At 44.4% G+C, this 26,153-nt stretch overlaps 1 protein-coding gene across 1 annotated transcript; it reads right to left on the bottom strand.

The window, feature by feature from the left end:
* Positions 1-315: 315 nt before the first annotated feature.
* On the bottom strand, positions 316-25,004 carry LOC136675572 (acetyl-coenzyme A synthetase, cytoplasmic-like). Its single transcript, XM_066652192.1, has 18 exons — positions 24,800-25,004; positions 24,323-24,518; positions 20,582-20,673; positions 20,338-20,441; positions 16,646-16,718; positions 16,351-16,426; positions 13,203-13,287; positions 12,879-13,016; positions 12,090-12,260; positions 10,359-10,492; positions 7,688-7,820; positions 7,255-7,311; positions 7,084-7,164; positions 5,295-5,403; positions 3,685-3,753; positions 2,606-2,782; positions 2,451-2,525; positions 316-2,174 (listed from the first exon to the last, which is right to left on the bottom strand). The coding sequence occupies exons 1-18, from the start codon at positions 24,930-24,932 to the stop codon at positions 2,047-2,049; spliced, it is 2,031 nt and encodes a 676-aa protein (XP_066508289.1). The 5' UTR covers positions 24,933-25,004; the 3' UTR covers positions 316-2,046.
* Positions 25,005-26,153: the final 1,149 nt, after the last annotated feature.

Here is a 26,153-nt window from a genome sequence, read left to right as displayed (position 1 = left end):
CATTATGCTAACATTCGCTAGTCAGAATGCTAACAATGATTGTTTGGAGAAAACAAAAGGAACATTCTGTGATTTTTCTGCCCATTTCCAGTCAAAAATATTATAAAAATATAAATCAAATTTAAATTTGTGACTTAAACTTAGCTTGTTCAGCCACATTTATACAACAACTGTGTGTCTACTGTGTTAGCACAGTACTGATAAGCAGCAAAGGATACACCTCCACTGCCTTCAAAAATCAGCAAAATGGAGCGAACCTCAGCAGGCTGCATTTAAAGAATGGATTCAGACATGATTCTGCACCTACCTCCCTCAGAATGCTGTCTCGGCTGATAGCATTAGGACATCTCAGACAGACACTGAGTTTTCTTTTTTATTGTCATCGTGTAGCTTTGATAATCACACTCCTTCTTGGACTGTATAATTAATTGACATATGACAACAAATCCAACATAATACCGTTCTTTTTTAAACACAAACTGAATACAGTCATAGCCCCATGACAACATGCAGATAATATGATCACACAGAAGTGGATCAGAGGTCACGTTATGCAACAATACGCAACTCTGCACCAATATGTTCATGTTATAACATGACAGTTTGTATTCTTGCATCACTGAATAAACCCGAAGATTACGTTTATGTAATTCCATGCAGTTTTGCACAAGGCAATATCAAGAAGATGAGTCTCATGGCATCTGTTTGAGACTGAACCTACACAAACAGGTTTAAAATAGAAGAAATGTATCTAAATAATAATCTAAAACTGTTGATGTATAAATCTGTAAGTCTTTGGGCAGTTTGAGAAGTGAGATTTGAATGGACAGCTTTTCTGTTCTTGTATTCCTTGGTTCAGGAAAATGTCCCAGATGCTGCAGAAAGAGATTAGACTCAAAACAACTGGATTCTTCCTTTAGGAATCTCTCTTTCATCTTCTTGTGAGCTGATCTAAATCATCTAAAGCCCAAAATGCATTTGGGCTGTCACTGCAGAGCTGTAGCGAACCTTATATCGGAGAGAGTGTAATTCTATCCTTGTTGTTTAATGTGTATATATTTTGGGCTTTTCCTTAGTGCCGACTATATTCAGTAGTCTCTGAGTGGGTAGGATGCTCCTCATGCTTCCAGAACCAAAAATCACCAGAGATTCACTGCCAAACGGCTGCCTCCTAAGGCACTGACTGATGAGACAGCGCGGGCGGCAAGGTGTTAGGGTTGATACTTTGTGTTTGAGACGTGGCCGGCTGATTATAGGTAGGTGATGCTGCTTAAGGGAGGGGCTTTAAAAACAAAGATCTGATTACAACAGAAGACAACAGAGTCCTGACCTTGACTGAAGAGCTAGACTTCAGGGGGTAATTTTCAGTTACAGGTTGTTTTTTTTTTCTCCAAACAAATCAGATTCAAGGCTCTGCTTATAAATCATCTATAGAACAAGCTTTATTCTTAGAGCTCTATTTAAAACAATCAAACATCAATGATATGCAAGAACAACAGCCTAAAATCAAATAGGCTCTGAATGCCACTTGGAGCTAAGGGCCAGATTATTTTAAACCTTTAGCGTTTGTTAAAATACTGGCAAATGCACTTTCCTTGGTATGTTCAAGAACTGAATCAGGTGCATTCACTAAACACTGTGTTACTACAGACACAGACTATGTTCACATTTGGCTTTTTGAATGCACTGATTCGGAATTAAAATCTTACTGAATCTGCTCTGAAGCCTAGTGTAGCCATGGAAACAAATCCAAATCTGGTTTTAACTAAATACATTACTGGCATCTAATTAGAAAGAGTCTCTGAACCTAAACGTGTCCACAGTCCAATCAGGATGCTACAAATATGATACATATTTTAAGCTGTGATTGCACTGCATCGTTCATGATCAATTTGTCATCACAGTAACGCTCAAGTGACCTAAAGTAAAAGAGAATGTCCTCTCTAGCTTTGGTCAGGGATCATCAGGGTCAGAGAGTCACTGTGGGCCTGAAGACGTTAAAGCTGTTTCAGGGCCAGATGGCTGGGAGGTGACAAGGCGGAGCTCTCATGCGGCTGCTTCACATCTTTGGCTCAGTAGCACCTCCACGACCTTGGGATCAGCCAGAGTGGACAGGTCGCCCAGGTCCTTCTCGTTCCGGGCGATCTGCCGAAGGACACGCCTCATGATTTTACCTGCAGGAGGAGAGTGTTTAGGAATATGGGCTGTGTTCCAATTGAAGAATAGAAAGCCACTTAGCTTGTACACATGCCCTCTGGAGAATTTCCATGGCACATTTCAAAGCTATTCTATATCAGTTCTCATAAAGTGGCCAGTGAGTGGAAGTACAAGGTGGGTGTTTCCCATAAAGTCTATTAGAGTCCTATTTGTTGCATGTCATAATGACGATGTATTAGGAGAACTCAGAGTATCATGTGTCTGGCCTTTTAAGAGAAAGCTGAAGGTCAGACCTGAGCGTGTTTTGGGCAGAGCCGGGGCATTCTGAATGAAGTCTGGTGTGGCTATGGGGCCAATCTTCTCTCTCACTGAAAAACAGAATAACACACATGAATGTAAAGAACACAGTTTTAAACCATACAAGCACAAGCTCTGGTTGACCTCTGACCTTTCCTCTTCAGCTCCTCCATGAGTGTGTGGTTGAGTTCTCTGCAGTCCTTAAGAGTGACGAAGCAATAGAGACACTCCCCCTTTACTGTGTGGGGACGACTGACCACTGCTGCCTCTGCAACTGCTGAGTGTTCAGATAGCGCTGCTTCCACCTCTGCTGTGCTCAACAAGTGACCTGAGGTTTGTTTGGAGTCAGTTGTTTTAATTGATTAATACATTTTTGAATTAGTCATTTACTGTACTGCAGCAATATTTATGGGCGGCACGGTGGCGCAGCAGGTTAGTGTCGCAGTCACACAGCTCCAGGGGCCAGGAGGTTGCGGGTTCGATTCCTGCTCCGGGTGACTGTCTGTGAGGAGTGTGGTGTGTTCTCCCTGTGTCTGTGTGGGTTTCCTCCGGGTGACTGTCTGTGAGGAGTGTGGTGTGTTCTCCCTGTGTCTGCGTGGGTTTCCACCGGGTGACTGTCTGTGAGGAGTTGGTGTGTTCTCCCTGTGTCTGCGTGGATTTCCTCTGGGTGACTGTCTGTGAGGAGTGTGGTGTGTTCTCCCTGTGTCTGCGTGGGTTTCCACCGGGTGACTGTCTGTGAGGAGTTGGTGTGTTCTCCCTGTGTCTGCGTGGATTTCCTCCGGGTGCTATGGTTTCCTCCCACAGTCCAAAAACACACATTGGTAGGTGGATTGGTGACTCATAAAGTGTGAGTGTCTGTGTTGCCCTGTAAAGGACTGGCGCCCCCTACAGGGTGTATTCCCGCCTTGCGCCCAATGATTCCAGGTAGCCTCTGGACCCACCATGACCCTGAACTGGATAAGCGCTTACAGCTAATGAATGAATGAATATTTATGAGTGAGATATATAAGAGAAGGCAATAACATTCTCTAAATTAAATACAAGTCAATGGAAAGAGATTTGATTCATGATCAATTTGTAGCATTTCTAACGGTACAATTTTTTTGATAATTTCACACAATATACATATACAGAGCTACTGTTGTGTTCATATGAACAGGAAGTGTTACGCCTGAGTTACAGGTGTTGCCACTAGGGGGAAGCAGCGATGTGAAAATGACCTGATCTTACCAGAGACATTGAGCATGTCGTCTATCCTTCCTGTAATCCAGTAGTAGCCATCCTTATCCCTCCTGCATCCTGAGCAGAACAGAGGGAAGAATTCACACATCAGCACAAAAAGAGCACTGTATAAAAGAGACACAAACACTGACCAACACCATAAGATCACTCTGAATCACACTACACACAGTACGTTACCCTGGGAATATACACAAGGAACTGAGTGGTAATTAAAGTGCATTACAGTGAAAATTCATGGGATTCCTTCTAAATCAGTGCATAATGTAACAAAGCTGATGTGAAATTGTTAACTGTAGAAACACATTAATTCTTTACAGTGGAACCACAACTTGCAATGTTTACCACTAAAATCCCACCATTTTATTTCCTGTCCAGATCCATCATGTTTCCTGAATTCCTCTTTTTTCCGGGACTAGTTTGCCTCATATTAAAAATGGAAGGCCGAAATTCTTAATAAAACATGGACTGTTTCTCAGTGTGAGTTCTTGTGTGTTCTTAACTTCTTCCCCTGCCTCAGTTATATTTCAGTATTCAAAAACACAAACACGTAAACAAGTTAAAGTTCCCGGATGTTGTTCTCGACACGGCACAAATAACGTGGATGCATCGTTTCGTGTCTCGCCACCGAGAACCAACTGAAAGTCCCATCTTTCCCTGTGGCCTCAGGAATTTGCTCTTATCAAGAACATTCTCCCGTAGATCACAGGTCCATTCCAAATTGAGTTGTTGTTATTGAGAAACACCCATTGTGTCAGGCATCATAACTAGACTCATGACTGTTTTAACGTTAGATCACTCTGCGAGGCGGCTTTTAGAGGCAATAAAATCTTCGTCTGTTTCCTGTCACCAACTCTGTGGACATTTCTGCCCATGTATGGTTTTCTAGAACAGAGCATTGAACCACTCCTAATGATGTAGACAAATGTGTTGAAACATTAGTGGAATTCAGCTGGTTTTAACAAAAACTCTATTCACGTTTTCTGCATTGATAAATAACACTGATTTGTAAAGTATAAATGCTGTGGTAGGGCGGCACGGCGGCGCAGCAGGTAGTGTCACACAGCTCCAGCGACCTGGAGGTTGTGGGTTCGATTCCCACTCCGGGTGACCCTCTGTGAGGAGTTGGTGTGTTCTCCCTGTGTCTGCGTGGGTTTCCTCCGGGTGACTGTCTGTGAGGAGTGTGGTGTGTTCTCCCTGTGTCCGCGTGGGTTTCCTCCGGGTGACTGTCTGTGAGGAGTGTGGTGTGTTCTCCCTGTGTCTGTGTGGGTTTCCTCCGGGTGACTGTCTGTGAGGAGTGTGGTGTGTTCTCCCTGTGTCTGCGTGGGTTTCCTCCGGGTGCTCCGGTTTCCTCCCACAGTCCAAAAACACACGCTGGTAGGTGGATTGGCGACTCAAAAGTGTCCGTAGGTGTGAGTGTGTGAGTGAATGTGTGTGTTGCCCTGTTAAGGACTGGTGCCCCCTCCAGGGTGTATTCCCGCCTTGCGCCCAATGATTCCAGGTAGGCTCTGGACCCACCGCAACCCTGAACTGGATAAGGGTTACAGATTATGAATGAATGAATGAAATGCTGTGGTGTTGGTAAAAGCTTCAAAACTTACCATCCCCTGTCACATAAAACCCTGGGAACTTTTTAAAGTAAGTGTTCTCGAACCGTTCCTGGTTTCCATAAACTCCTCGCATGATCCCTGGCCAGGGCTTCCGGAAAACCTGGAAATAAATATCCTTCTTAAACCTGAAGGTGAAGTTTTTAAAATTGTATTTGTAATATTTGCAATGTTGGTAATTGTCTGTAAATAAATACAACATTTACACCATGTTCTTCTATCTCTTCTTTGTTTTTCAGTTTCTCCTTATAGTGGTCACCACAGATGTTTACATTGCGCATGTTCAACTGGGCACACTTTTTGCGCTGGATACTCAACACTCCCTTTCATTTCTGATTGGGACCAGCACTACGAGCACCCTACCACACGCACCTCCAGAGGGTGGGGCAAACACACTCAAACTAGTAGGCAACTTCCAATAGCTCGTCCATCTCTACCCGTGTGTTTTTGGAGTACAGCGGTACACACACACAGTATGGCACTGAAGGCAGTGAGCACAGACACACACAGAGCAGTGAGCAGCCATCCCAATACCAGGGAAGAAATTGGGGGTTAATGCCTCGCTCAACTGCACACCGCCCCCTGGATGTTGAGTGAAGAAAAAGGGCTGTTCCTTCACTCCCCCATTTTTCCCCCTGTTTATGGGAATTGGGCTGGCAAAACTTTGGTGTTTCGTTTGAAAGTTTAAAATATTTTTCTTAAGGAGATACATTCCAATGGGAGGCACGGTGGCGCAGCAGGTAGGTGTCGCAGTCACACAGCTCCAGGGACCTGGAGGTTGTGGGTTCTAGTCCCGCTCCGGGTGACTGTCTGTGAGGAGTGTGGTGTGTTCTCCCTGTGTCTGCGTGGGTTTCCTCCGAGTGACTGTCTGTGAGGAGTGTGGTGTGTTCTCCCTGTGTCTGTGTGGGTTTCCTCCGGGTGACTGTCTGTGAGGAGTGTGGTGTGTTCTCCCTGTGTCCGCGTGGGTTTCCTCCGGGTGACTGTCTGTGAGGAGTGTGGTGTGTTCTCCCAGTGTCTGCGTGGGTTTCCTCCAGGTGACTGCCTGTGAAGAGTGTGGTGTGTTCTCCCTGTGTCTGCGTGGGTTTCCTCTGGGTGACTGTCTGTGAGGAGTGTGGTGTGTTCTCCCAGTGTCTGCGTGGGTTTCCTCCGGGTGACTGTCTGTGAAGAGTGTGGTGTGTTCTCCCTGTGTCTGCGTGGGTTTCCTCCGGGTGACTGTCTGTGAGGAGTGTGGTGTGTTCTCCCAGTGTCTGCGTGGGTTTCCTCCGGGTGACTGTCTGTGAGGAGTGTGGTGTGTTCTCCCAGTGTCTGCGTGGGTTTCCTCCGGGTGACTGTCTGTGAAGAGTGTGGTGTGTTCTCCCTGTGTCTGCGTGGGTTTCCTCCGGGTGACTGTCTGTGAGGAGTGTGGTGTGTTCTCGCTGTGTCTGCGTGGGTTTCCTCCGGGTGACTCTCTGTGAGGAGTGTGGTGTGTTCTCCCTGTGTCTGCGTGGGTTTCCTCTGGGTGACTGTCTGTGAGGAGTTTCAATATCTCTTTCGATATCATAAAGTGTTAGAAATGTTTGTTTTAAAAAAAATTATTAGAATAAAAATTAAATCACATTATTCACCCCTGTCCCATTTTAACAACAGGCTGCTGTTTTACAGTGATTCAAGGTCAAGGTTTTATTATAAGTGCTGTAGCAAAACTGGTCTCAGATAAGTGTTAAAAGCTAATTTTCACCAGCATTAAATGTTAAAGCTAAGCTTTTTTTTATTAGAAAGGTAGTATAAGCTCTATTCCTCTCACCAGATATCCTTCCGCCTCTCCCTCTAACTCCTCTCCGTGCTCATTCAAGATACACGGCAGCACCCCAAAAAAGGGCAAAGTCTACAGAAAAATACATAAGACATTACTTTTACAGATTCCATTAAGAGAACTTTGTTATTGTGGATCAAATCAATGTTTCAACAGACTTACTGCAGAGCCAGGCTTTAGGGCTGTGGCAGCGGGCAGAGGTGTCAGGACATGACCACCCTATAGACAAATCACAGGACATTCTATTAGCCATACATATGCCAAAGCTGTATAGACAGGCACCTTGTGTATCCAGTAAACCCAGCTACTTTAAGGGGCACCCGTTATTCACACATATGTTCAGCCCCCCCAGCTTTGGACTGTGAAGCAGTGAAATTGGTTTTCTGTATCAATACCTTTGAGATGATTAGGGTGACCTCTCTACACTTACTGTGAATTAACGTCATCAAATCCTCACGAAAAACGTTCTTATATCTAGTATAAAGCCTTCTCGGGAAGGTGGAAGCTGTTGGCGCAGTAGAGGGGAGACCAACTCCCTATAATACCCTTAATGCCCTTACCCTTAGCTCTATAATGTGCTGAGTGAGTGTGTTACCGTCTCAGTCTGCCAGAAGGTATCAACAACAGGGCACCTCCCATGCCCCACAGCATCATGGTACCACAGCCAGGCCTCTGGGTTTATGGGCTCTCCCACAGTGCCCAGCACACGCAAACTGGACAGGTCAAACCTGAGACACATAGGAACCAGGAGACATTTTACGATCAAAAAGAACGATACAAATCCATTGAAAAAATAACGTGTAAACATCCCTCAATATTTCGTTCTCCACTTGTGTTACTTTTTATCTCCAGTAGGTGGCAGTGACGGCGACAATTCCTTTGTTGGAGCTGGAGTGGAGCTTGTGAATGAACCCCATGAACCCTTTCATACCATTCAGTTCAGTGAATTAGACCTACAGCAGAGACAGGACTGTGAAAGCCCTTAACACATTAGCTAACAGAGGGACCTGTTCACGCAGACTCTGTATAAGATCATCGATTTGTGCTGTTTCTGGGGCCTTGCAATAAAACACCTGAATGGAAAGGTTCTTTCAAACTGCCTGACTTGTATGCAATCACTGATTAAATCTAAAGCGCAATCTTGAAACATTCCTGTTCATTTCCACTACACTGAACTGCCTCCTGTTTCAAGGGCATAGATTCAACGGATTCAATGGAATGGCAGCTCTGCATGTGGAGGTCATTTATTTTTCTTCAAAGTCAAATGCAAATTGGTTTCTTGAAAATGCCTCCTCCCTGAAAGCCCTTGACTCCACTGTCTACTGCATCTGTGTCATGAATTTAGTGGCCACAGATGATACATTTTCCTCTGCACATTTTATGTGTATTGTAAGTTCGGGTGACCAGACGTTCTCTTTTCTCTGGACTTCTTATTTGGAACATAAAAAATACAGTATTGTTGGAAGCAAAAATGGACATGGAAAAGGATCTGAGCCACTTTGACAATGACCAGTTTGGGAAGGACAGACACAACCCGGTCTCACACCTATTCGTGATATAGTCACATAATCAGGGGACTGTAATTGGTGACATAGTCGCATATTTACGACATTTTATGCGACAATATCACAATCATAAATGAATGGGTAATTACCATAGAAGCCGTCATATCCATGCGCCGTGTTATGCGACAGTAACACGAAAACTCCTCATTATGACGTCATTACCATCCGTTAATACCACTGTCTTATTTTTATTTAGGGAAAATATAACGTTACTAACCCAGTAAACAATTAGCCGTTGATTCAACGTTGAAATAACGTAATGACTGCCGTCTAATCAACGTTCTCTTAAGGTTGAAAATGAAAGTTGAAAAGACGTCTAAACACAAACATTGAAAAGACGATTATTAGACGTATTTTGGACGTCCATTGACGTTATTAATTGGTCCCGAATAAATTACTTGTATAAAACGCGTTTTGGACGTCCACTGACGTTATCGATTGGTCACAAGTTAACTAACTTATTAAGATGGATTTTGGACGTCCATTGACGTTTAAAATATTTCCTTGACGGACAGACTACTTTTAGACTTATTTTGAACGTCCAGGGACGTTCCTTGTTTACTGGGAATTCATTACTTGCTAAAATATCGATGCAAATAATGGCTCCTTTTCAGTATTAACCTTTTGAAAATGAGTCAAAATAACGTTAAGTGAAAGAAATGTTCTCGTTAGAGTTAAAGCTAAAGTAGGACCCCAATAATAAACTTTGCTTAGGGGAAATATTATAATAAAATACTTTATGCCTTTGTTGGAATAAGAACCTATGTTATATAATTCGCATTATGCCTTTTTCTATGTTATGAGTAATGACGCCTGTAATGAGGAAGAGATTTCGTGTTACTGTCTCATAGTGTTTCTATGGTAATTACCCATTCACTAATGATCATGATATTGTCGCATAATAATGTCAGGAATTGTAGTCTCCTATATATGTGACTATATCACAAATAGGTGTGAGACCGGGTTGACAGACAAGTGCTTCTCCACAATGGCAGGTCTGGTGGGGTTTTCCGAGCATGCAGTGGATAATGCTTACCAAAAATATTCTAAGGAAGGACAACCAGTGAACCACTGTCAGGGTTATACTTTGACAAACACCACCTACATAAACATTGCTGCAGACCTAGTAAAACCCTTCATAGCAACAGTAATCCGTTCAGTTCATGTTTTTTATTTGGAGTTCTCAGTTCAAATGAGGATCTGTAAGATGGGCTGCAAACACACAAAGCAGATCCATGGAGACCCCACCTCGAACTTACAGGACTTTAAGGGTCTGCTGCTAAAGTCTTGGTGGCTGATAAAACATGACACCTTCAGGAGTCTTGTAAAGTCCATACCTTGACCAGCCACCGCTGATTTGGTGTTCCAAGGGGACCTACCCCATTCTAAGCAAGTGGATGGGATGTTATGGCTGATTATTGTATATAACGGATGTCATGTTCTCAAGGCCACGGACAGAAAGGACAATCCACATTGTTACCAGTCTAAATGTGAAAAACCTGGGTCTCCAATGCATGTATAAAACATTTAAAAGCAATACTTTACCTGCAGTTCAAAGCCTCTGTAACCCTAAATGGTAGGGGCTGCCTTTTGGATTTGAAATATGTAATGCTTACAGTATTGTAACGCTTCAGCACGGGTGGCAACATGAGACAAATGGCAGTGTGGACAGAAGTGTAAAAGTGTTCCGCTCTAACTCACTTTTGCAAAGGCTCTCTGCCATACTTCATGAGCAGTCTGATAGCGGTAGGTGCTGTGTAGAACTTAGACACTCTGTACTTCTCTATGATCTCCCAAAACCTGCCCACATGAGGGTAGACTGGAATGCCTTCAAACTGCCACATGCACAAACACAAAGCATAGGTATTAATTCAGTTATTGAAAGAAGAGTTGAATAGACACAGAATAGAATAATAAAAAGCTAAGACCTGTTTGGCATCTGAACTTTCGTTTGTTTTAAGAAGCTTACTTCACCATTTAGAATTCAGATAACTTTATGGCTAAATCATTACAAACTTGCCTCAAATCACTGGCCATCTCTGAAAACTCAAATAGACTTGCTCATGTTGTTTGTGAGAAAGTATGACATAATGATATCAATAACAATGAACAGAGCTACATCACAAAGATAGAAACAGAATTAGCAGCAATCTTCTCTACTTTTGTCTATTTGTATTGTGATTGCTAACCGTTAGCACAACAATAATTGCTGTGATATTAGTTAATTTTAATTAGATTTCATAGCTCTGGTTCAAAATGAATAAGACTTAATGCACCTAATATCTAATATAGCCCCCTCAAGAGCAATGTCCTGCCCCTTAATATTCATTCATTCATTCATTCATTCATTCATTCATTCATTCATTCATTATCTGTAACCCTTATCCAGTTCAGGGTCACGATGGGTCCAGAGCCTACCTGGAATCATTGTGGGCAAAGCGGGAATACACCCTGGAGGGGGCGCCAGTCCTTCACAGGGCAACACCCACATTCACACACTCACACCTACGAACACTTTTGAGTCGCCAATCCACCTACCAACGTGTGTTTTTGGACCATGGGAGGAAACCGGAGCACCCAGAGGAAACCCACGCAGACACAGGGAGAACACACCACACTCCTCACAGACAGTCACCCGGAGGAAACCCACGCAGACACAGGGAGAACACAGCACACTCCTCACAGACAGTCACCCGGAGGAAACCCACGCAGACACAGGGAGAACACACCACACTCCTCACAGACAGTCACCCGGAGGAAACCCACGCAGACACAGGGAGAACACACCACACTCCTCACAGACAGTCACCCGGAGGAAACCCACACGGACACAGGTAGAACACACCACACTCCTCACAGACAGTCACCCGGAGCGGGACTCGAACCTACAACCTCCAGGTCCCTGGAGCTGTGTGACTGCGACACTAACCTGCAGCACCACGAAATGAAACCTTACAGACGCTAGACCAGAGTTAAACATTCGAAATCATGGACGTCTGAAAACTGCTGCTTAAACACAAAAGACCGGACAGCATTTACATTTACAGCAACACAGTTCAAAAACGATTGTTATTGTGTGATGTTTATCTTCTAAATCGCTCCAGTAACATGCATTTGGTTGTGTGCCTGGTGTCAGTTTTGTTTGTCGTGTGATCAGACTGTATTCTGTATTTCTGACTGTAGTTTAGCACCGTCTTGTAGGACCAATCAGACGGTGCAGTTAACTTTAAGCAGTAGTACGTTTCACTCAAATCACTGCCCCCTTCAAATATATGACGCCCCACCACTGTATTTGCCCTGGCGCTGGCCCTGGTCTCACCACATGACCCTACATTTGGGGAATATAGTGCATCCTACTGCCTGAATGAATGAATCGTGTTTATTTGCAGTGCAAAACCACACAGAGAATTAAACCAAGCAAAATGTACTCACAAGGACACTGGTGGCCCCGTTGGCTAAAGGGCCGTACGTGATGTAGGAGTGGCCTGTGATCCAGCCGATGTCTGCAGTGCACCAGTACACATCGTCATGGTGATGATCAAAGACATATTTGAATGTGAGGGATGTGTAGAGTAAGTAGCCTGCAACGGTGTGCAACACTCCCTTTGAGCACAAAGAGGACAAGACAGAAATCAGCAACAACAAAACCAGCCAAAATGCTTCGGGAGATACAAGTCATACATGTTTCGGGTTCTGTAGATGGCGGTCTACATTAACAAAGCACTTTACGCTCTTTGGAACATTAGTCGCCATCGATGTAGAGCAGCCACCTGGATGGTGCAATGGCAGCCAATATTCGGTAGAGAGCTACAGTACTAGGCTTGAAAAAAAAACACCATGGACAGAGCGCCAATCCACTGCAGGGCATTACATGCTCACCCAGCCTCTCACACACTCATGTCTGTGGGCAATTTAGCACAGCCAATTAAGCTTTCAGCAAGTGTTTTGGGGATTGTGGGAGTAGAAACATAGGAACTCCTCATAGACTGTGATCCAAGGTGAGACTTGAACGCAGCGGCACAACCTACTGCTCCAGTGTCCTTCCCAATTAGGATATGGCATTGTAAATTACCATTCTCATTATTATTTGATTAATGGCGCCACCTTTTGGAGAAGTATCAGGCTGCTAAACATGAGTGAGGGAGTGGTTAACGGTCAAGTAAATTCAAGATTTAAGTGTCTTGTGGTCTCTGGTCAAAGGTTAACGGTGTGTTATCTTGCCTTGGGTTTGCCAGTGGAGCCACTAGTGTAGAGAATGAAGAGCGGGTCTTCAGCATCCAGCCATTCAGGAATACACTCGTCTGATGCACTTTCCACAACTTCATCCCACCACACGTCACAGTCGGCATTCCAAGGCGTCTGTAACACGTAAACGTACACAGGTTAGTATTGCGGTTTTATTTGATTTGATTTATGGTTTTTACAACTAGAATTTTTAATTTAAAATTATTACTTAAGCTTTGGTATTTTTATATTATGTTAGATATTAGATTTTGCTCTTGTGACATTTTACAAACAAAAAAGAGGAGATAATCTTAGACCAACCTGTAACTTATTGCAAGTATCATTCCCATTTATCCTGAAAGCATAGTGCTTCACTACCAGACATTTCTGGACTGTTAATGAGCCTCTGAGAGAGAGAGAGAGAGAGAGAGAGAGGCAGAGAGAGAGAGAAGAGAGAGAGAGAGAGAGAGAGAGAGAGAGAGAGAGAGAGAGAGAGAGAGAGAGAGAGGAAAGAGAGAGAGAGAGAGGAGAGAGAGAGAGAGAGAGAGAGAGAGAGAGAGGAGAGGAGAGAGAGAGAGAGAGAGAGAGAGAGAGAGAGAGAGAGAGAGAGAGAGAGAGAGGAGAGAGAGAGAGAGAGCATTTACTATCAGCTGTTTCCTGATTGCTGTGGCTATATAAAATAGATTTGTGATGTATATTTGACATGCATATTAAACTATTAGAAAGTAAAATAGCTATATTAGCATTATAGACATTGTGACCCCTGGTTCCAATGGCACCCACTGGTCCATTTTCCTACTATTAATGATTTTACATCAACCCACTCACCCTCTCTGCATCTAAATCATGCAAACATTGGACAACCACAGTGTATTATATCACTGCATAGTGGTATATGCAAATTATCATGACTGCCTTCTTTCAGGTCAATTTAATCAGGTCAGCAACAATAAATTAACTAACAACTGTAGGCTTTTTTATTGCGCGTAACTGAAAAGCGAAAGCTCTTATCTCTCTCAGTGTTGACACTTAATGATATGGACGCATCGGGCAAAAGGAGGAAAGCCAACGCCTCTCCTAACAGCACATGCTTTTCTTGTTTGCCATTTTCCACACACGTATGTTCCACTTCACGCATCACCATGGTGACAGTTTCCAAGCTGTGCTGTTGCTAGGCAACCCAGGTGCCTGCATCTGGGAAGCTAAATGGCTGAATGAGTCTGATAAAGCTGTTGATAAGGCCGGCCACTACCACAGTGTAGGGCTAATACACAAACAAAGGGCAATCTAGAGATTCTTTCAGACTGCACTCTTTGTACAAAAGTTTGTAGACAACTGCTTAACCGGCAAGTCAGGGGAGTATGTCGCTACCTTGCTTTAAAAAGTGAATTGAAGTGAATTCAGGTACAGACTCGAATTCTTCTCAGTGGTACTGGATGGACCTCTGTCATTTTAGCTGATTGGCTTTATACCTCTCTAGCCAGCATTTGAAAAAGTTGGAAAATATACGTGCAGGTGAAGCATTTAAGCACCATCCAATATCTTCGGGATGAGTTGGAATGGCATTTGTGATGCATTCTTTTTTTCTTTGTGGTTGAATAATATCAAATTCTCACAGATTGTTTTTGAGATAATTCAATCTCACTTGTACATTTTCTGTGTTTTTTAAAATAATAGTAAACTATTTGTAATATTCATTCATTGTCTTTAACCCTTATCCAGTTCAGGGTCGCAATGAGTCCGGAGCCTACCTGGAATCAATCCACCTACCAACGTGTGTTTTTTGGACGGTGGGAGGAAACCGGAGCACCCGGAGGAAACACACGCAGACACAGGGAGAACACACCACACTCCTCACAGACAGTCACCCGGAGGAAACCCACGCAGACACAGAGAGAACACACCACACTCCTCACAGACAGTCACCCGGAGGAAACCCACGCAGACACAGAGAGAACACACCACACTCCTCACAGACAGTCACCAGGAGGAAACACACGCAGACACAGGGAGAACACACCACACTCTTCACAGACAGTCACCCGGAGGAAACCCAAGCAGACACAGGGAGAACACACCACACTCTTCACAGACAGTCACCCGGAGGAAACCCAAGCAGACACAGGGAGAACACACCACACTCCTCACAGACAGTCACCCGAAGGAAACCCATGCAGACACAGGGAGAACACACCACACTCCTCACAGACAGTCACCCGGAGGAAACCCACGCAGACACAGAGAGAACACACCACACTCCTCACAGACAGTCACCCGGAGGAAACCCACGCAGACACAGGGAGAACACACCACACTCTTCACAGACAGTCACCCGGAGGAAACCCACGCAGACACAGAGAGAACACACCACACTCCTCACAGACAGTCACCCGGAGGAAACCCACGCAGACACAGAGAGAACACACCACACTCCTCACAGATAGTCACCAGGAGGAAACACACGCAGACACAGGGAGAACACACCACACTCTTCACAGACAGTCACCCGGAGGAAACCCAAGCAGACACAGGGAGAACACACCACACTCCTCACAGACAGTCACCCGAAGGAAACCCAAGCAGACACAGGGAGAACACACCACACTCCTCACAGACAGTCACCCGAAGGAAACCCACGCAGACACAGGGAGAACACACCACACTCCTCACAGACAGTCACCCGGAGGAAACCCACGCAGACACAGAGAGAACACACCACACTCCTCACAGACAGTCACCCGGAGGAAACCCACGCAGACACAGGGAGAACACACCACACTCTTCACAGACAGTCACCCGGAGGAAACCCAAGCAGACACAGGGAGAACACACCACACTCCTCACAGACAGTCACCCGGAGGAAACCCACGCAAACACAGAGAGAACACACCACACTCCTCACAGACAGTCACCCGGAGGAAACCCACGCAGACACAGGGAGAACACACCACACTCCTCACAGACAGTCACCCGGAGGAAACCCACGCAGACACAGGGAGAACACACCACACTCTTCACAGACAGTCACCCGGAGGAAACCCAAGCAGACACAGGGAGAACACACCACACTCCTCACAGACAGTCACCCGGAGGAAACCCACGCAGACACAGGGAGAACACACCACACTCCTCACAGACAGTCACCCGGAGGAAACCCACGCAGACACAGGGAGAACACACCACACTCCTCACAGACAGTCACCCGGAGGAAACCCACGCAGACACAGGGAGAACACACCACACTCCTCACAGACAGTCACCCTGAGGAAACCCACGCAGACACAGGGAGAACACACCACACTCCTCACAGACAGTCACCCGGAGGAAACCCACGCGGACACAGGGAGAACACGTTATTTGTATTATATCAGATATAATTAAATTTACATTACATTTAATCAGGTTGAGATTTAATGATTAAATAAACTGTGGTGAGGTGGGAGATTTACACTCCTTAAAGGAGACTTACTTTTCCCGGCAGTACTCCAGTGCCTCATTAGAAATCTGCTTCAGATTGATGAGTTTCTCACCTCTGTAAACGCCGTCTAAAATGAGTGCATATGAATGTATTCTTAGAAAACATCAAGGCTAAAAAATTCTAAAAACCTTTGCACTGTTGTGGGGCAGCTGTGGCCTAAATGTCAGGGAAGTGGGTTGGTTTCCATCCTCGTGTCCTCGTTCCCTGTTGCCCACACTAGTGTGTGTGTGTGTGTGTGTGTGTGTGTGTGTGTGTGTGTGTGTGTGTGTGTGTGTGTTAGTGTTACCTGCTGTCACCAGGACATTACACTGAGCATCCATGATCCTCTCGGCCAACGACTCTGAAGAGAAACCTGCAAACTGTGAGAACAAACAAGATTTGAAAGAGGATCAAACAAAGTGAAACAGCATTGATACTAAACCAATTGTTAAAACATTCATGCTGTTTTCTCCTGCACATAGTATACTCTCTTTTTATCTTATTAACACACATGTCATACAATTAATTTGTTCACTAGGAGCACTGTTGCTAAGGCCTGGAGCATGACTGCAAAAGTGGGGTCTCAGAAATTTGCAATGCACAGAAAATGACAGCACTGGTTATTAAGGTTATTAAGTCAGAGATCAATTGTGGATCAATCCCTCTCACAGTCAGTCAGCCAAGACATGTTCAGTGTCTGATGTTTGCTTCTTTAGGGTTGTGACTGGGGCTATGAGGCTAATGCAGCTAACCAATCATCCAAACTGAAATACTGCCTCATACCAACTTAAAGTCTTAAGTAATCTCAGAAAAAAAAGTTGCTTGTGTGGTCTCATATTAGCTCCACAGTTCTCATAAAAGTACTAAAAACTAAACATGACTGACCACTCTGGTAGAAAATAACTAGCTTAGACCTTTCATTATCTGTAACCCTTATCCAATTCAGGGTCGTGGTGGGTCCAGAGCCTACCTGGAATCATTGGGCGCAAGGGGGGAACTCACCCTGGAGGGGGCGCCAGCCCTTCACAGGGCAACACACACTCACACATTCACTCACACACTTACGAACAATTTTGAGTCGCCAATCCACCTATCAACGTGTGTTTTTGGACTGTGGGAGGAAACCGGAGCACCCGGAGGAAACCCACGCAGACACAGAAAGAACACACCACACTCCTCACAGACAGTCACCCGGAGGAAACCCACGCAGACACAGAGAGAACACACCACACTCCTCACAGACAGTCACCTGGAGGAAACCCACGCAGACACAGAGAGAACACACCACACTCCTCACAGACAGTCACCTGGAGGAAACCCACGCAGACACAGAGAGAACACACCACACTCCTCACAGACAGTCACCCGGAGAAAACCCACGCAGACACAGGGAGAACACACCACACTCCTCACAGACAGTCACCCGGAGGAAACCCACGCAGACACAGGGAGAACACACCACACTTCTCACAGACAGTCACCCGGAGGAAACCCACACAGACACAGGGAGAACACACCACACTCCTCACAGACAGTCACCCGGAGCAGGAATCGAACCCACAACCTCCAGGTCCCTGGAGCTGTGTGACTGCGACACTACTACTAGACCTGTCACTAGAAAAATGTAATTGCCTTGAACGTTGGTACCTGAGACACAGCCATAGTGCAAACAAACAACCCTTATTGAGCACTCAAAATGGCTTCAATACAGAAAGGAAGCAAGGGAACTGGCAATATTTGGGCTTGGTGTAAGGCAAGGACCAGCAGAGCTCTTATCCACCTCCATACAAGCCTTGCTTACAGTGGATACTGCTCTGCTCTGCTTCACAAATTACAAATCAATATATGTCACCATTTTTTACCACTTCTCTTGCTCAGTGTTTCTAATTGCATCTCAGCGTCGCTGCTGAACACATCCTCCTCTCAAAATTATGAACTTGCATAAAGTGACTAAGCACAGTTGCTCTATAAAAGGACCAGAAGGATATTGGCAGGCGAGTCCATCTCTTCCGCCAACTACGTGACCTGGAATGCTCCGGTACGTCACACAGTTTTCAAGGGTTACAGCTTAGACTCAAGTTAAGAGTTGTAAATGTTTAAGGTGCAAACCAAAAAACTTATGATTTATTTTTTTAGTTACAAAGAGAAGAACAGTGATCAGGGAGGAATGAAGACTCTCACATTCAGGAAGACTTAGAGCGATAATCTCCAATTCACCTTGAAACTACCTCTGTGGTATTTTTAACTCCAGCAGTAACCTTTAGTTGACCGGAGGGAAGGCATCAACGGCAAAAATAGTCCTGGCAGGAGCAGATAAAGGCCTAATTTCTGCCATATCTCTAATGCCCAGCTGAATACTGAACTATACAGGCTGTGTATTTTTTGCTTTGTATGTATTAAACCAAGCTATTACAAAATACAAGCTCATAATTTGAAACCTGACAACACATTCATTCATTATCTGTAAACGTTTAACCAGTTCAGAGCCTACATGGAATCGTTGGGCGCAAGGCAGGAATACACCCTGGAGGGGGCGCCAGTCCTTCACAGGGCAACACACACATTCACTCACACCTACCGACACTTTTTGAGTCGCCAATCCACCAACAATGTGTGCTTTTGGACTCTGGGAGAAAACCGGAGCACCCGGAGGAAACCCACGCAGACACAGGGAGAACACACCACACTCCTCACAGACAGTCACCCGGAGGAAACCCACACAGACACAGAGAGAACACACCACACTCCTCACAGACAGTCACCCGTAGGAAACCCACACAGACACAGGGAGAACACACCACACTCCTCGCAGACAGTCACCCGGAGGAAACCCACGCAGACACAGAGAGAACACACCACACTCCTCACAGACAGTCACCCGGAGGAAACCCACACAGACACAGGGAGAACACACCACACTCCTCACAGACAGTCACCCGGAGGAAACGCACACAGACACAGAGAGAACACACCACACTCCTCACAGACAGTCACCCGGAGGAAACCCACACAGACACAGGGAGAACACACCACACTCCTCACAGACAGTCACCTGGAGGAAACCCACACAGACACAGAGAGAACACACCACACTCCTCACAGACAGTCACCCGTAGGAAACCCACGCAGACACAGGGAGAACACACCACACTCCTCACAGACAGTCACCCGGAGGAAACCCACACAGACACAGGGAGAACACACCACACTCCTCACAGACAGTCACCTGGAGGAAACCCACACAGACACAGAGAGAACACACCACACTCCTCACAGACAGTCACCTGGAGGAAACCCACACAGACACAGGGAGAACACACCACACTCCTCACAGACAGTCACAGACGGAGCGGGAATTGAACACACAACCTCCAGGTCCCTGGAGCTGTGTGACTGCGACACTAACCTGCTGCACCACCGTGCCACCCCCTGGAAGCCAAAAGTAGTGAATTCCTCACCTGAGGTTAACTGCATGTGTAGTATAACTGTGGTCTGACTGATGGGAGGCACAACTTGAACCACAATCCAGTGAAAGTAAAGGTCCAAAAGTATCAAGGCAGTCTTGTGCAACTGTCTAAGTGTATGCCCTATTGTCTGATAACAAGTTCAATACCTAATAATGCCATAGCTATCTCCGGATGGGACACTAAGTAAGCATAATTGGCCTTGATCTGTCTGGGTGGCCAGGATGACTCTCCCTTACCTTATTACCCTGTGTGCATTTATTAGCTAACAGAACTAGCAGTCAGTGTTCTCCTCCAAGCATGCTGTAGTTGCATTAATGGTAGTTTGAAAATGTTTAATGACCTAGTTAGCAGGTAGACTAATAGTGACTAAACTTAAATACATGTAAGTAGGTAAATGCAGCTCGATATATGTGAGCAACACTAAGCTAAATGTTCCATACAGATAAACTGTGTTTCTGCACTAGTGCAAGACTAGTGCTTTTGTTTTTGCCGGTGTTATTGCAGATGTGGCCGAGATCTAGTGCATGCTCACCACAATCGAATGCACAGCTCCTATTCTGGCACAGGCCAGCATTGAGTAAACCAGCTCTGGGATCATAGGCAAATAAATGGCCACTCTGTCTCCTTTCTTCACACCTGGAAAAAGGGATGTTCCAATGTTAATAATGCAGTTAGACTGTAATTAAAATTACAATCTGAGCTATATCTCAATTGTGTTAGCAGCAGTCCGAGAGAGAGAGAGAGAGAGAGAGAGAGAGAGAGATCAGGAGTCTTACCCAACTGTTTCAGAGCATTGGCACATCTGCACACTTGTTTCAAAAGCTGGCTGTAGGTGATTGTCAGGCGATGACCAGGTGAGTTACCCTCCCTGCACAGAGTTTTATTAGTTCAACCACAAATAATAAAGGCCTAAGCTCTTATGTTGCACAGTAACTCAAAGTTTTAAAGTACATGATTTACATTTAATGGCACTGAATGAACCTTTATTATTCATTCATTCATTCATTCATTCATTATCTGTAACCCTTATCCGGTTCAGGGTCGCGGTGGGTCCAGAGCCTACCTGGAATCATTGGGCGCAAGTCGGGAACACACCCTGGAGGGGGCGCCAGTCCTTCACAGGGCAACACACACTCACACCCATGGACACTTTTGAGTCGCCAATCCACCTACCAACGTGTTTTTGGACTGTGGGAGGAAACTGGAGCACCCAGAGGAAACCCACGCAGACACAGGGAGAACACACCACAGTCCTCACAGACAGTCACCCGAAGTAAACCCACACAGACACAGGGAGAACACACCACACTCCTCACAGACAGTCACCCGGAGGAAACCCACGCAGACACAGGGAGAACACACCACACTCCTCACAGACAGTCACCCGGAGCGGGAATCGAACCCTCAACCTCCTGGCCCCTGGAGCTGTGCGACTGTGACACTACCTGCTGCACCACCATGCTGCCAAACATTTATTATACTATGTTCCATGCTAGGTTTGGGCTATTGTGTTCTGATAGATTTGGTGTGATTTACCATCACTGAACTGTCTTGTTTAAAGGGAGATTCCACCCATTTTTCAGACTCTCTGTTTAATTGAATTGTTCTGTTTTGATGTAATAGTCTCCATTATTATATAATAATAATCATTTAAGCATTAATTATAAATCAGCATCACAAAAACTCAGAGGGTTTGTACGTTTACTGATTGTTCTTGACACTTAATAAAATGGCTATATTTGCCGTGCTGTGCTTGTGTCTTTTCCCACTGCTAAATAAAACCCCTTCTCTTTGCAGGAGAAGACAGCATGTCCTCTGGCACCCCTGTCTGTTTTACATTTGGAAACAAATCAGCAGTGTGTTCGGACAGTGCTATGTGTTTATTGCAAAAGCTAACTCCCAAATGACATTATGGTCAAGAGTCTCCTCAAAGCTGCACTGTTTGCTTTGGCTTGGGAAGCGGTCTGCACATTGGACTGTCACTGGACTCATGATATTGTTTACTATTACAACGGTAAGTACTTGACAGTTATGTGGCAGAAATGCTGTGTCATCTTGGGGCACACCCCCCATACACGTGAATTCTTGGCTTGTGTTCCTCGGCACACAGCACCTGTTTGTCCCAATAACAGCTCTCCGATGACAATGTGTCCTGAGAGAATGACCTTGCGGGTATGATTGTTAGCATGTTGCATCATAACATGCAATAGCTGAGCTGCCAAGCCTAGCATGGCTTTCTTCCTGGAAGCCTCTATATTTACACCCTCCAGTTGCACATGCTTTGTCCACGCAGCCAGAGTGTGAGCAGGGCCTTTTGGAACAATCTTTGCCCATTTTCTTGACAGCAGCACTTTTCCCTTAATGTCTAACCACTGTTTTGCCCGCCCCCAACGTTATTAGCAGTCTGTGCTGCCTGGCATCCGGTAACAGGAGAGGCAGGACTGGACTGGATTGTTGGCCAAGATCACCTCATCCACAGAGTCCAGACTGGATTACTGAAAGGTTGTAGACTGAGTACATGCCCATATTTTCAAGGACATACCTTTAACCACTGATTTTTGTATTGTTACAAAAATACAAAAATACAAACAAATTAAATTCCCTGTAAACAAATTAAATTTCTATATGAATAAGTGTTGATTGCAATAACTTATAAACTTATATTCTACAGATATTATGTAGCTATTAGTACAACTCATTACCCTATTATTATACTGTGATAATACGTATGTTGTGTAGTAGAAATACAATGGAGCCTTCAAGACTAATGGTTTATTTTGAATAAAGCTATCCCAGTAAACAAGGAACGTCCCTGGACGTTCAAAATAGGTCTAAAAGTAGTCTGTCCGTCAAGGACATATTTTAAACGTCAACGGACGTCCAAAATCCATCTTAATAAGTTAGTTAAGTGGTGACCAATCGATAACGTCAGTGGACGTCCAAAATGCGTTTTATACAAGTGATTTATTTCGGGACCAATTAATAACGTCAATGGACGTCCACAATACGTCTAATACTCGTCTTTTCAATGTCTGTGTTTGGACGTCTTTTCAACTTTCATTTTCAACCTTAAGAGAACGTTGATTAGACGGCAGTCATTACGTTATTTCAACGTTGAATCAATGGCTAAATGTTTACTGGGATAACAGTGTTTAAACACATATACTGTGGTACTCCTTGTAGTTCAGTGTTAAGATTGACGAATGTGTGGCCTTCAGAATCTGGACAGAAGGCCTAAAACATGTTAGCTTAACCATAATTAGGAAAAGACAGTGGAATATCAGCAGTTAATGTAAATATAAAATGAACACTTTAGTAGTTTTCAAAATTATCTCTTTGTGCAGCATTGTTGTGCTTACAACAGACCAGAAGACATGTTTACTTGGATTATACAATGTTCCAGCATCAGCCCACTGGCTCCAACTATAAAAGTGGGTTTCGGCTGTTTGTTAGGCAAACACTGATTAATGTTATCGCGTAGTAACTTACTGTTTGCTACAGGATCTGCAGAAAGAGACGTTCTTTTAAGTTCCTAAGTGACATAACCCCACCATAATATCAACAGTCTCATATTAATCCCAGAGTTAAATATACACTTCCAAGGTTGGTTAGATTCCGCTTAACCCCATTCCAGTTAATTCAGCACTGGTAAATTTAATGATTTCCTTCAAGGTGACCCTCTTAATCATGTTTTCTAACTGCAGCAGCATTGCCAACACATTAGTGCACATCTTGTATTCAACAGACCACATCAGCCTTTAAGATTTGTATGAAAATGTTTGGGTACTCCTGTATAAATGACATTTTGTGGAGTGTGAAAATACGTACACGTGCTCTAGAGAAATCATTTCTGCACATTTAATAAATCAATAAGTTTAATTAAAGTATACATTGTGTTTACAGTATAGTAAACAGAGCAAATAAATAAACACTTGTAAATAGTGAATTCAGTCACTTTAAGATGCATCTATTGTGAAAGCAGACGTGATTATTACGTTCATAATACTGTAATATGCATAATCTCCATAGCAAAGCATGACATTAATAAAATTTACTCAAAGTGTCAACTAGAGAGATATAAATCCCCCAAGAACTGGGCTGTAGAGCATTGCAGCTATGCTCTATGGAGTGATGGTGCGCCATTTAGCTGATGTGCATTGATTTAGCTGACGGTCATCAAATCGTCACAGAATTTCCATTTCAATGAGGGACAAATTACTTAATACCCTTGATTTCATAAGAAATGTTGGATATATATTGTATTTACGTTTGTTCTCTGTAAAATTTGCATTGGCTGATGTTCATTTAGAATCTAGAATGTAGTTTGGGAGAAGAGTGGATGGGAAATCTGGTTGGGGGCTTGGGGGTCATACATTTTTGCATACAGTAGTATCTGGGTGTACTGAGTATTGAACCAGGAATTACACAAGATTGTGAAGCAAGTGTGTTCCTCATTCAAGCTCTGATGTAATCAGTGTTACTTCACATGGGGAAAGTGTGAAAGCCAGTTTCCTCACCAGTGGTAGGCCACCTTCTCGCCCAGTTTAAGGTCCAACACGTTGCGGTCCAGTACATTGTAACACATGTTTGTCTTGGCTCCCTCCATGAACTTGATGTACACCCCATCCTTGGTCACATCAAAGTTGTACTGCAGCATTTGACCCGAGGGCGGCTCCTGCCAGTAGAACTCCTCAGCCACGTTCCTCCAGAACTCTGTGGATTAACAGATTTGTGGGAGGACGTAAGATAACACATACATACACATATAATTATGTGCAAATGTTTTACACCCCTTCTATGTGAAAGTCTTGCAGAGTTAACGTCTGCTACATGGAGTTCAAATATGTTTTAGTGTATGACTTCCCTTTCTATGCCGTTACATATTCAGTATTTTTCTTAACAAAATGTCATTTGAACATATGTGCCAAAACTACAATAATCACAGTGGCTCAAACTCTGTGCCATTTCAGCACGTATTTCTTCAGCTGACCTACCTTCAGGTTCCTCAATGGACTGTTTGTACAGTGTAAGGTAGGAGTTGAAGTCAGGCACATGAGCATTGGCCCTCAGATCCTCTGGAGGAAGGAAGATCTTCTCCTCTGGGTCCTGCTGCCCTGGCACAACCATGTTGTTCCAGATCCAATTGAAAATGTGAGTCACCAGTTTTTAAAAGAATGTCCCAAGTTCCTTGTAGCTGGAAGTCAGAGAGGCATTGACAGTAGAGCAGTGTCCTGCACTTCAGCTATGAAGCAGTTTATTGTGTAAGCCCCGCCCTCTAATCCCTATTCCTCCTTATTCCCTCTGTCTGGTCAGCGGCGTCGCAGCCAATCAAAGTGCTCCGTGAGGCACTCCTACTTTCTGATTGGCTGGCCAGCCTCTCTCCTGCTGATCCCATTACAGAGGGCCAGCCCGAATACAGACACTCGGCAGCGGACTGTACACAACCCAGTAAACAAGGAACGTCCCTGGACGTTCAAAATAGGTCTAAAAGTAGTCTGTCCGTCAAGGACATATTTTAAACGTCAATGGACGTCCAAAATCCATCTTAATAAGTTAGTTAAGTGGTGACCAATCGATAACGTCAGTGGACGTCCGAAACGCGTTTTATACAAGTAATTTATTTCGGGACCAATTAATAACGTCAATGGACGTCCACAATACGTCTAATAGTCGTCTTTTCAATGTCTGTGTTTGGACGTCTTTTCAACTTTCATTTTCAACCTTAAGAGAACGTTGATTAGACGGCAGTCATTACGTTATTTCAACGTTGAATCAACGGCTAATTGTTCACTGGGAAAGTACCTCAGAAATATACATACATACAACATATAGAAATAAATGGGAAGTGTCCTTAATACTACGGTCCCAACGCATTGTTAAAGCCTTGTTACTGCTGGTTGCTGGAATTAGAAAAGCAAGACTGATTTGTTATTTGTTATATTCAGTGGTGACACGTCTAGTTGCTTTTCTAATAATCTAGAAAGATTATCTAGAAAATAACTAGAAATGTATGTAATTAAACATTATATTCTATATATATATTCTGATGAGCTGTACGGTGGCGCAGCAGGTAATGTCGCAGTCACACAGTTGGGGACCACAGGGACCTGGAGGTTGTGGGTTCGATTCCCACTCTGGGTGACTGTCTGTGAGGAGTGTGGTGTGTTCTCCCTGTGTCTGCATGGGTTTCCTCTGGGTGCTCCGGTTTCCTCCCACAGTCCGAAAAGACGTTGGTAGGTGGATTAGCGACTCAAAAGTGTCCATATGTGTGAGTGTGTGTGTTGCCCTGTGAAGGACTGGCGCCCCCTCCAGGAGGTATTCCTGCCTTGTGCCCAATGATTCCAGGTA

The sequence above is a fragment of the Hoplias malabaricus genome, chromosome X1 (assembly GCF_029633855.1).
Source record: "Hoplias malabaricus isolate fHopMal1 chromosome X1, fHopMal1.hap1, whole genome shotgun sequence".
NCBI classification, from domain to species: Eukaryota; Metazoa; Chordata; class Actinopteri; order Characiformes; family Erythrinidae; genus Hoplias; species Hoplias malabaricus.
This window is presented reverse-complemented; position numbering and strand designations above follow the sequence as displayed.

Bases quoted from the DNA above. Each gene is read 5' to 3' on its own strand.
- LOC136675572 (XM_066652192.1), bottom strand. From the start codon at position 24,932: ATGGTTGTGCCAGGGCAGCAGGACCCAGAGGAGAAGATCTTCCTTCCT. The intron at 13,017-13,202 runs GTTGGTCTAAGA...TACGTGTTACAG, and splicing joins ATACTTGCAATAAGTTACAG to ACGCCTTGGAATGCCGACTG. The intron at 12,261-12,878 runs GCAAGATAACAC...TTGTGCTCAAAG, and splicing joins GCTCCACTGGCAAACCCAAG to GGAGTGTTGCACACCGTTGC.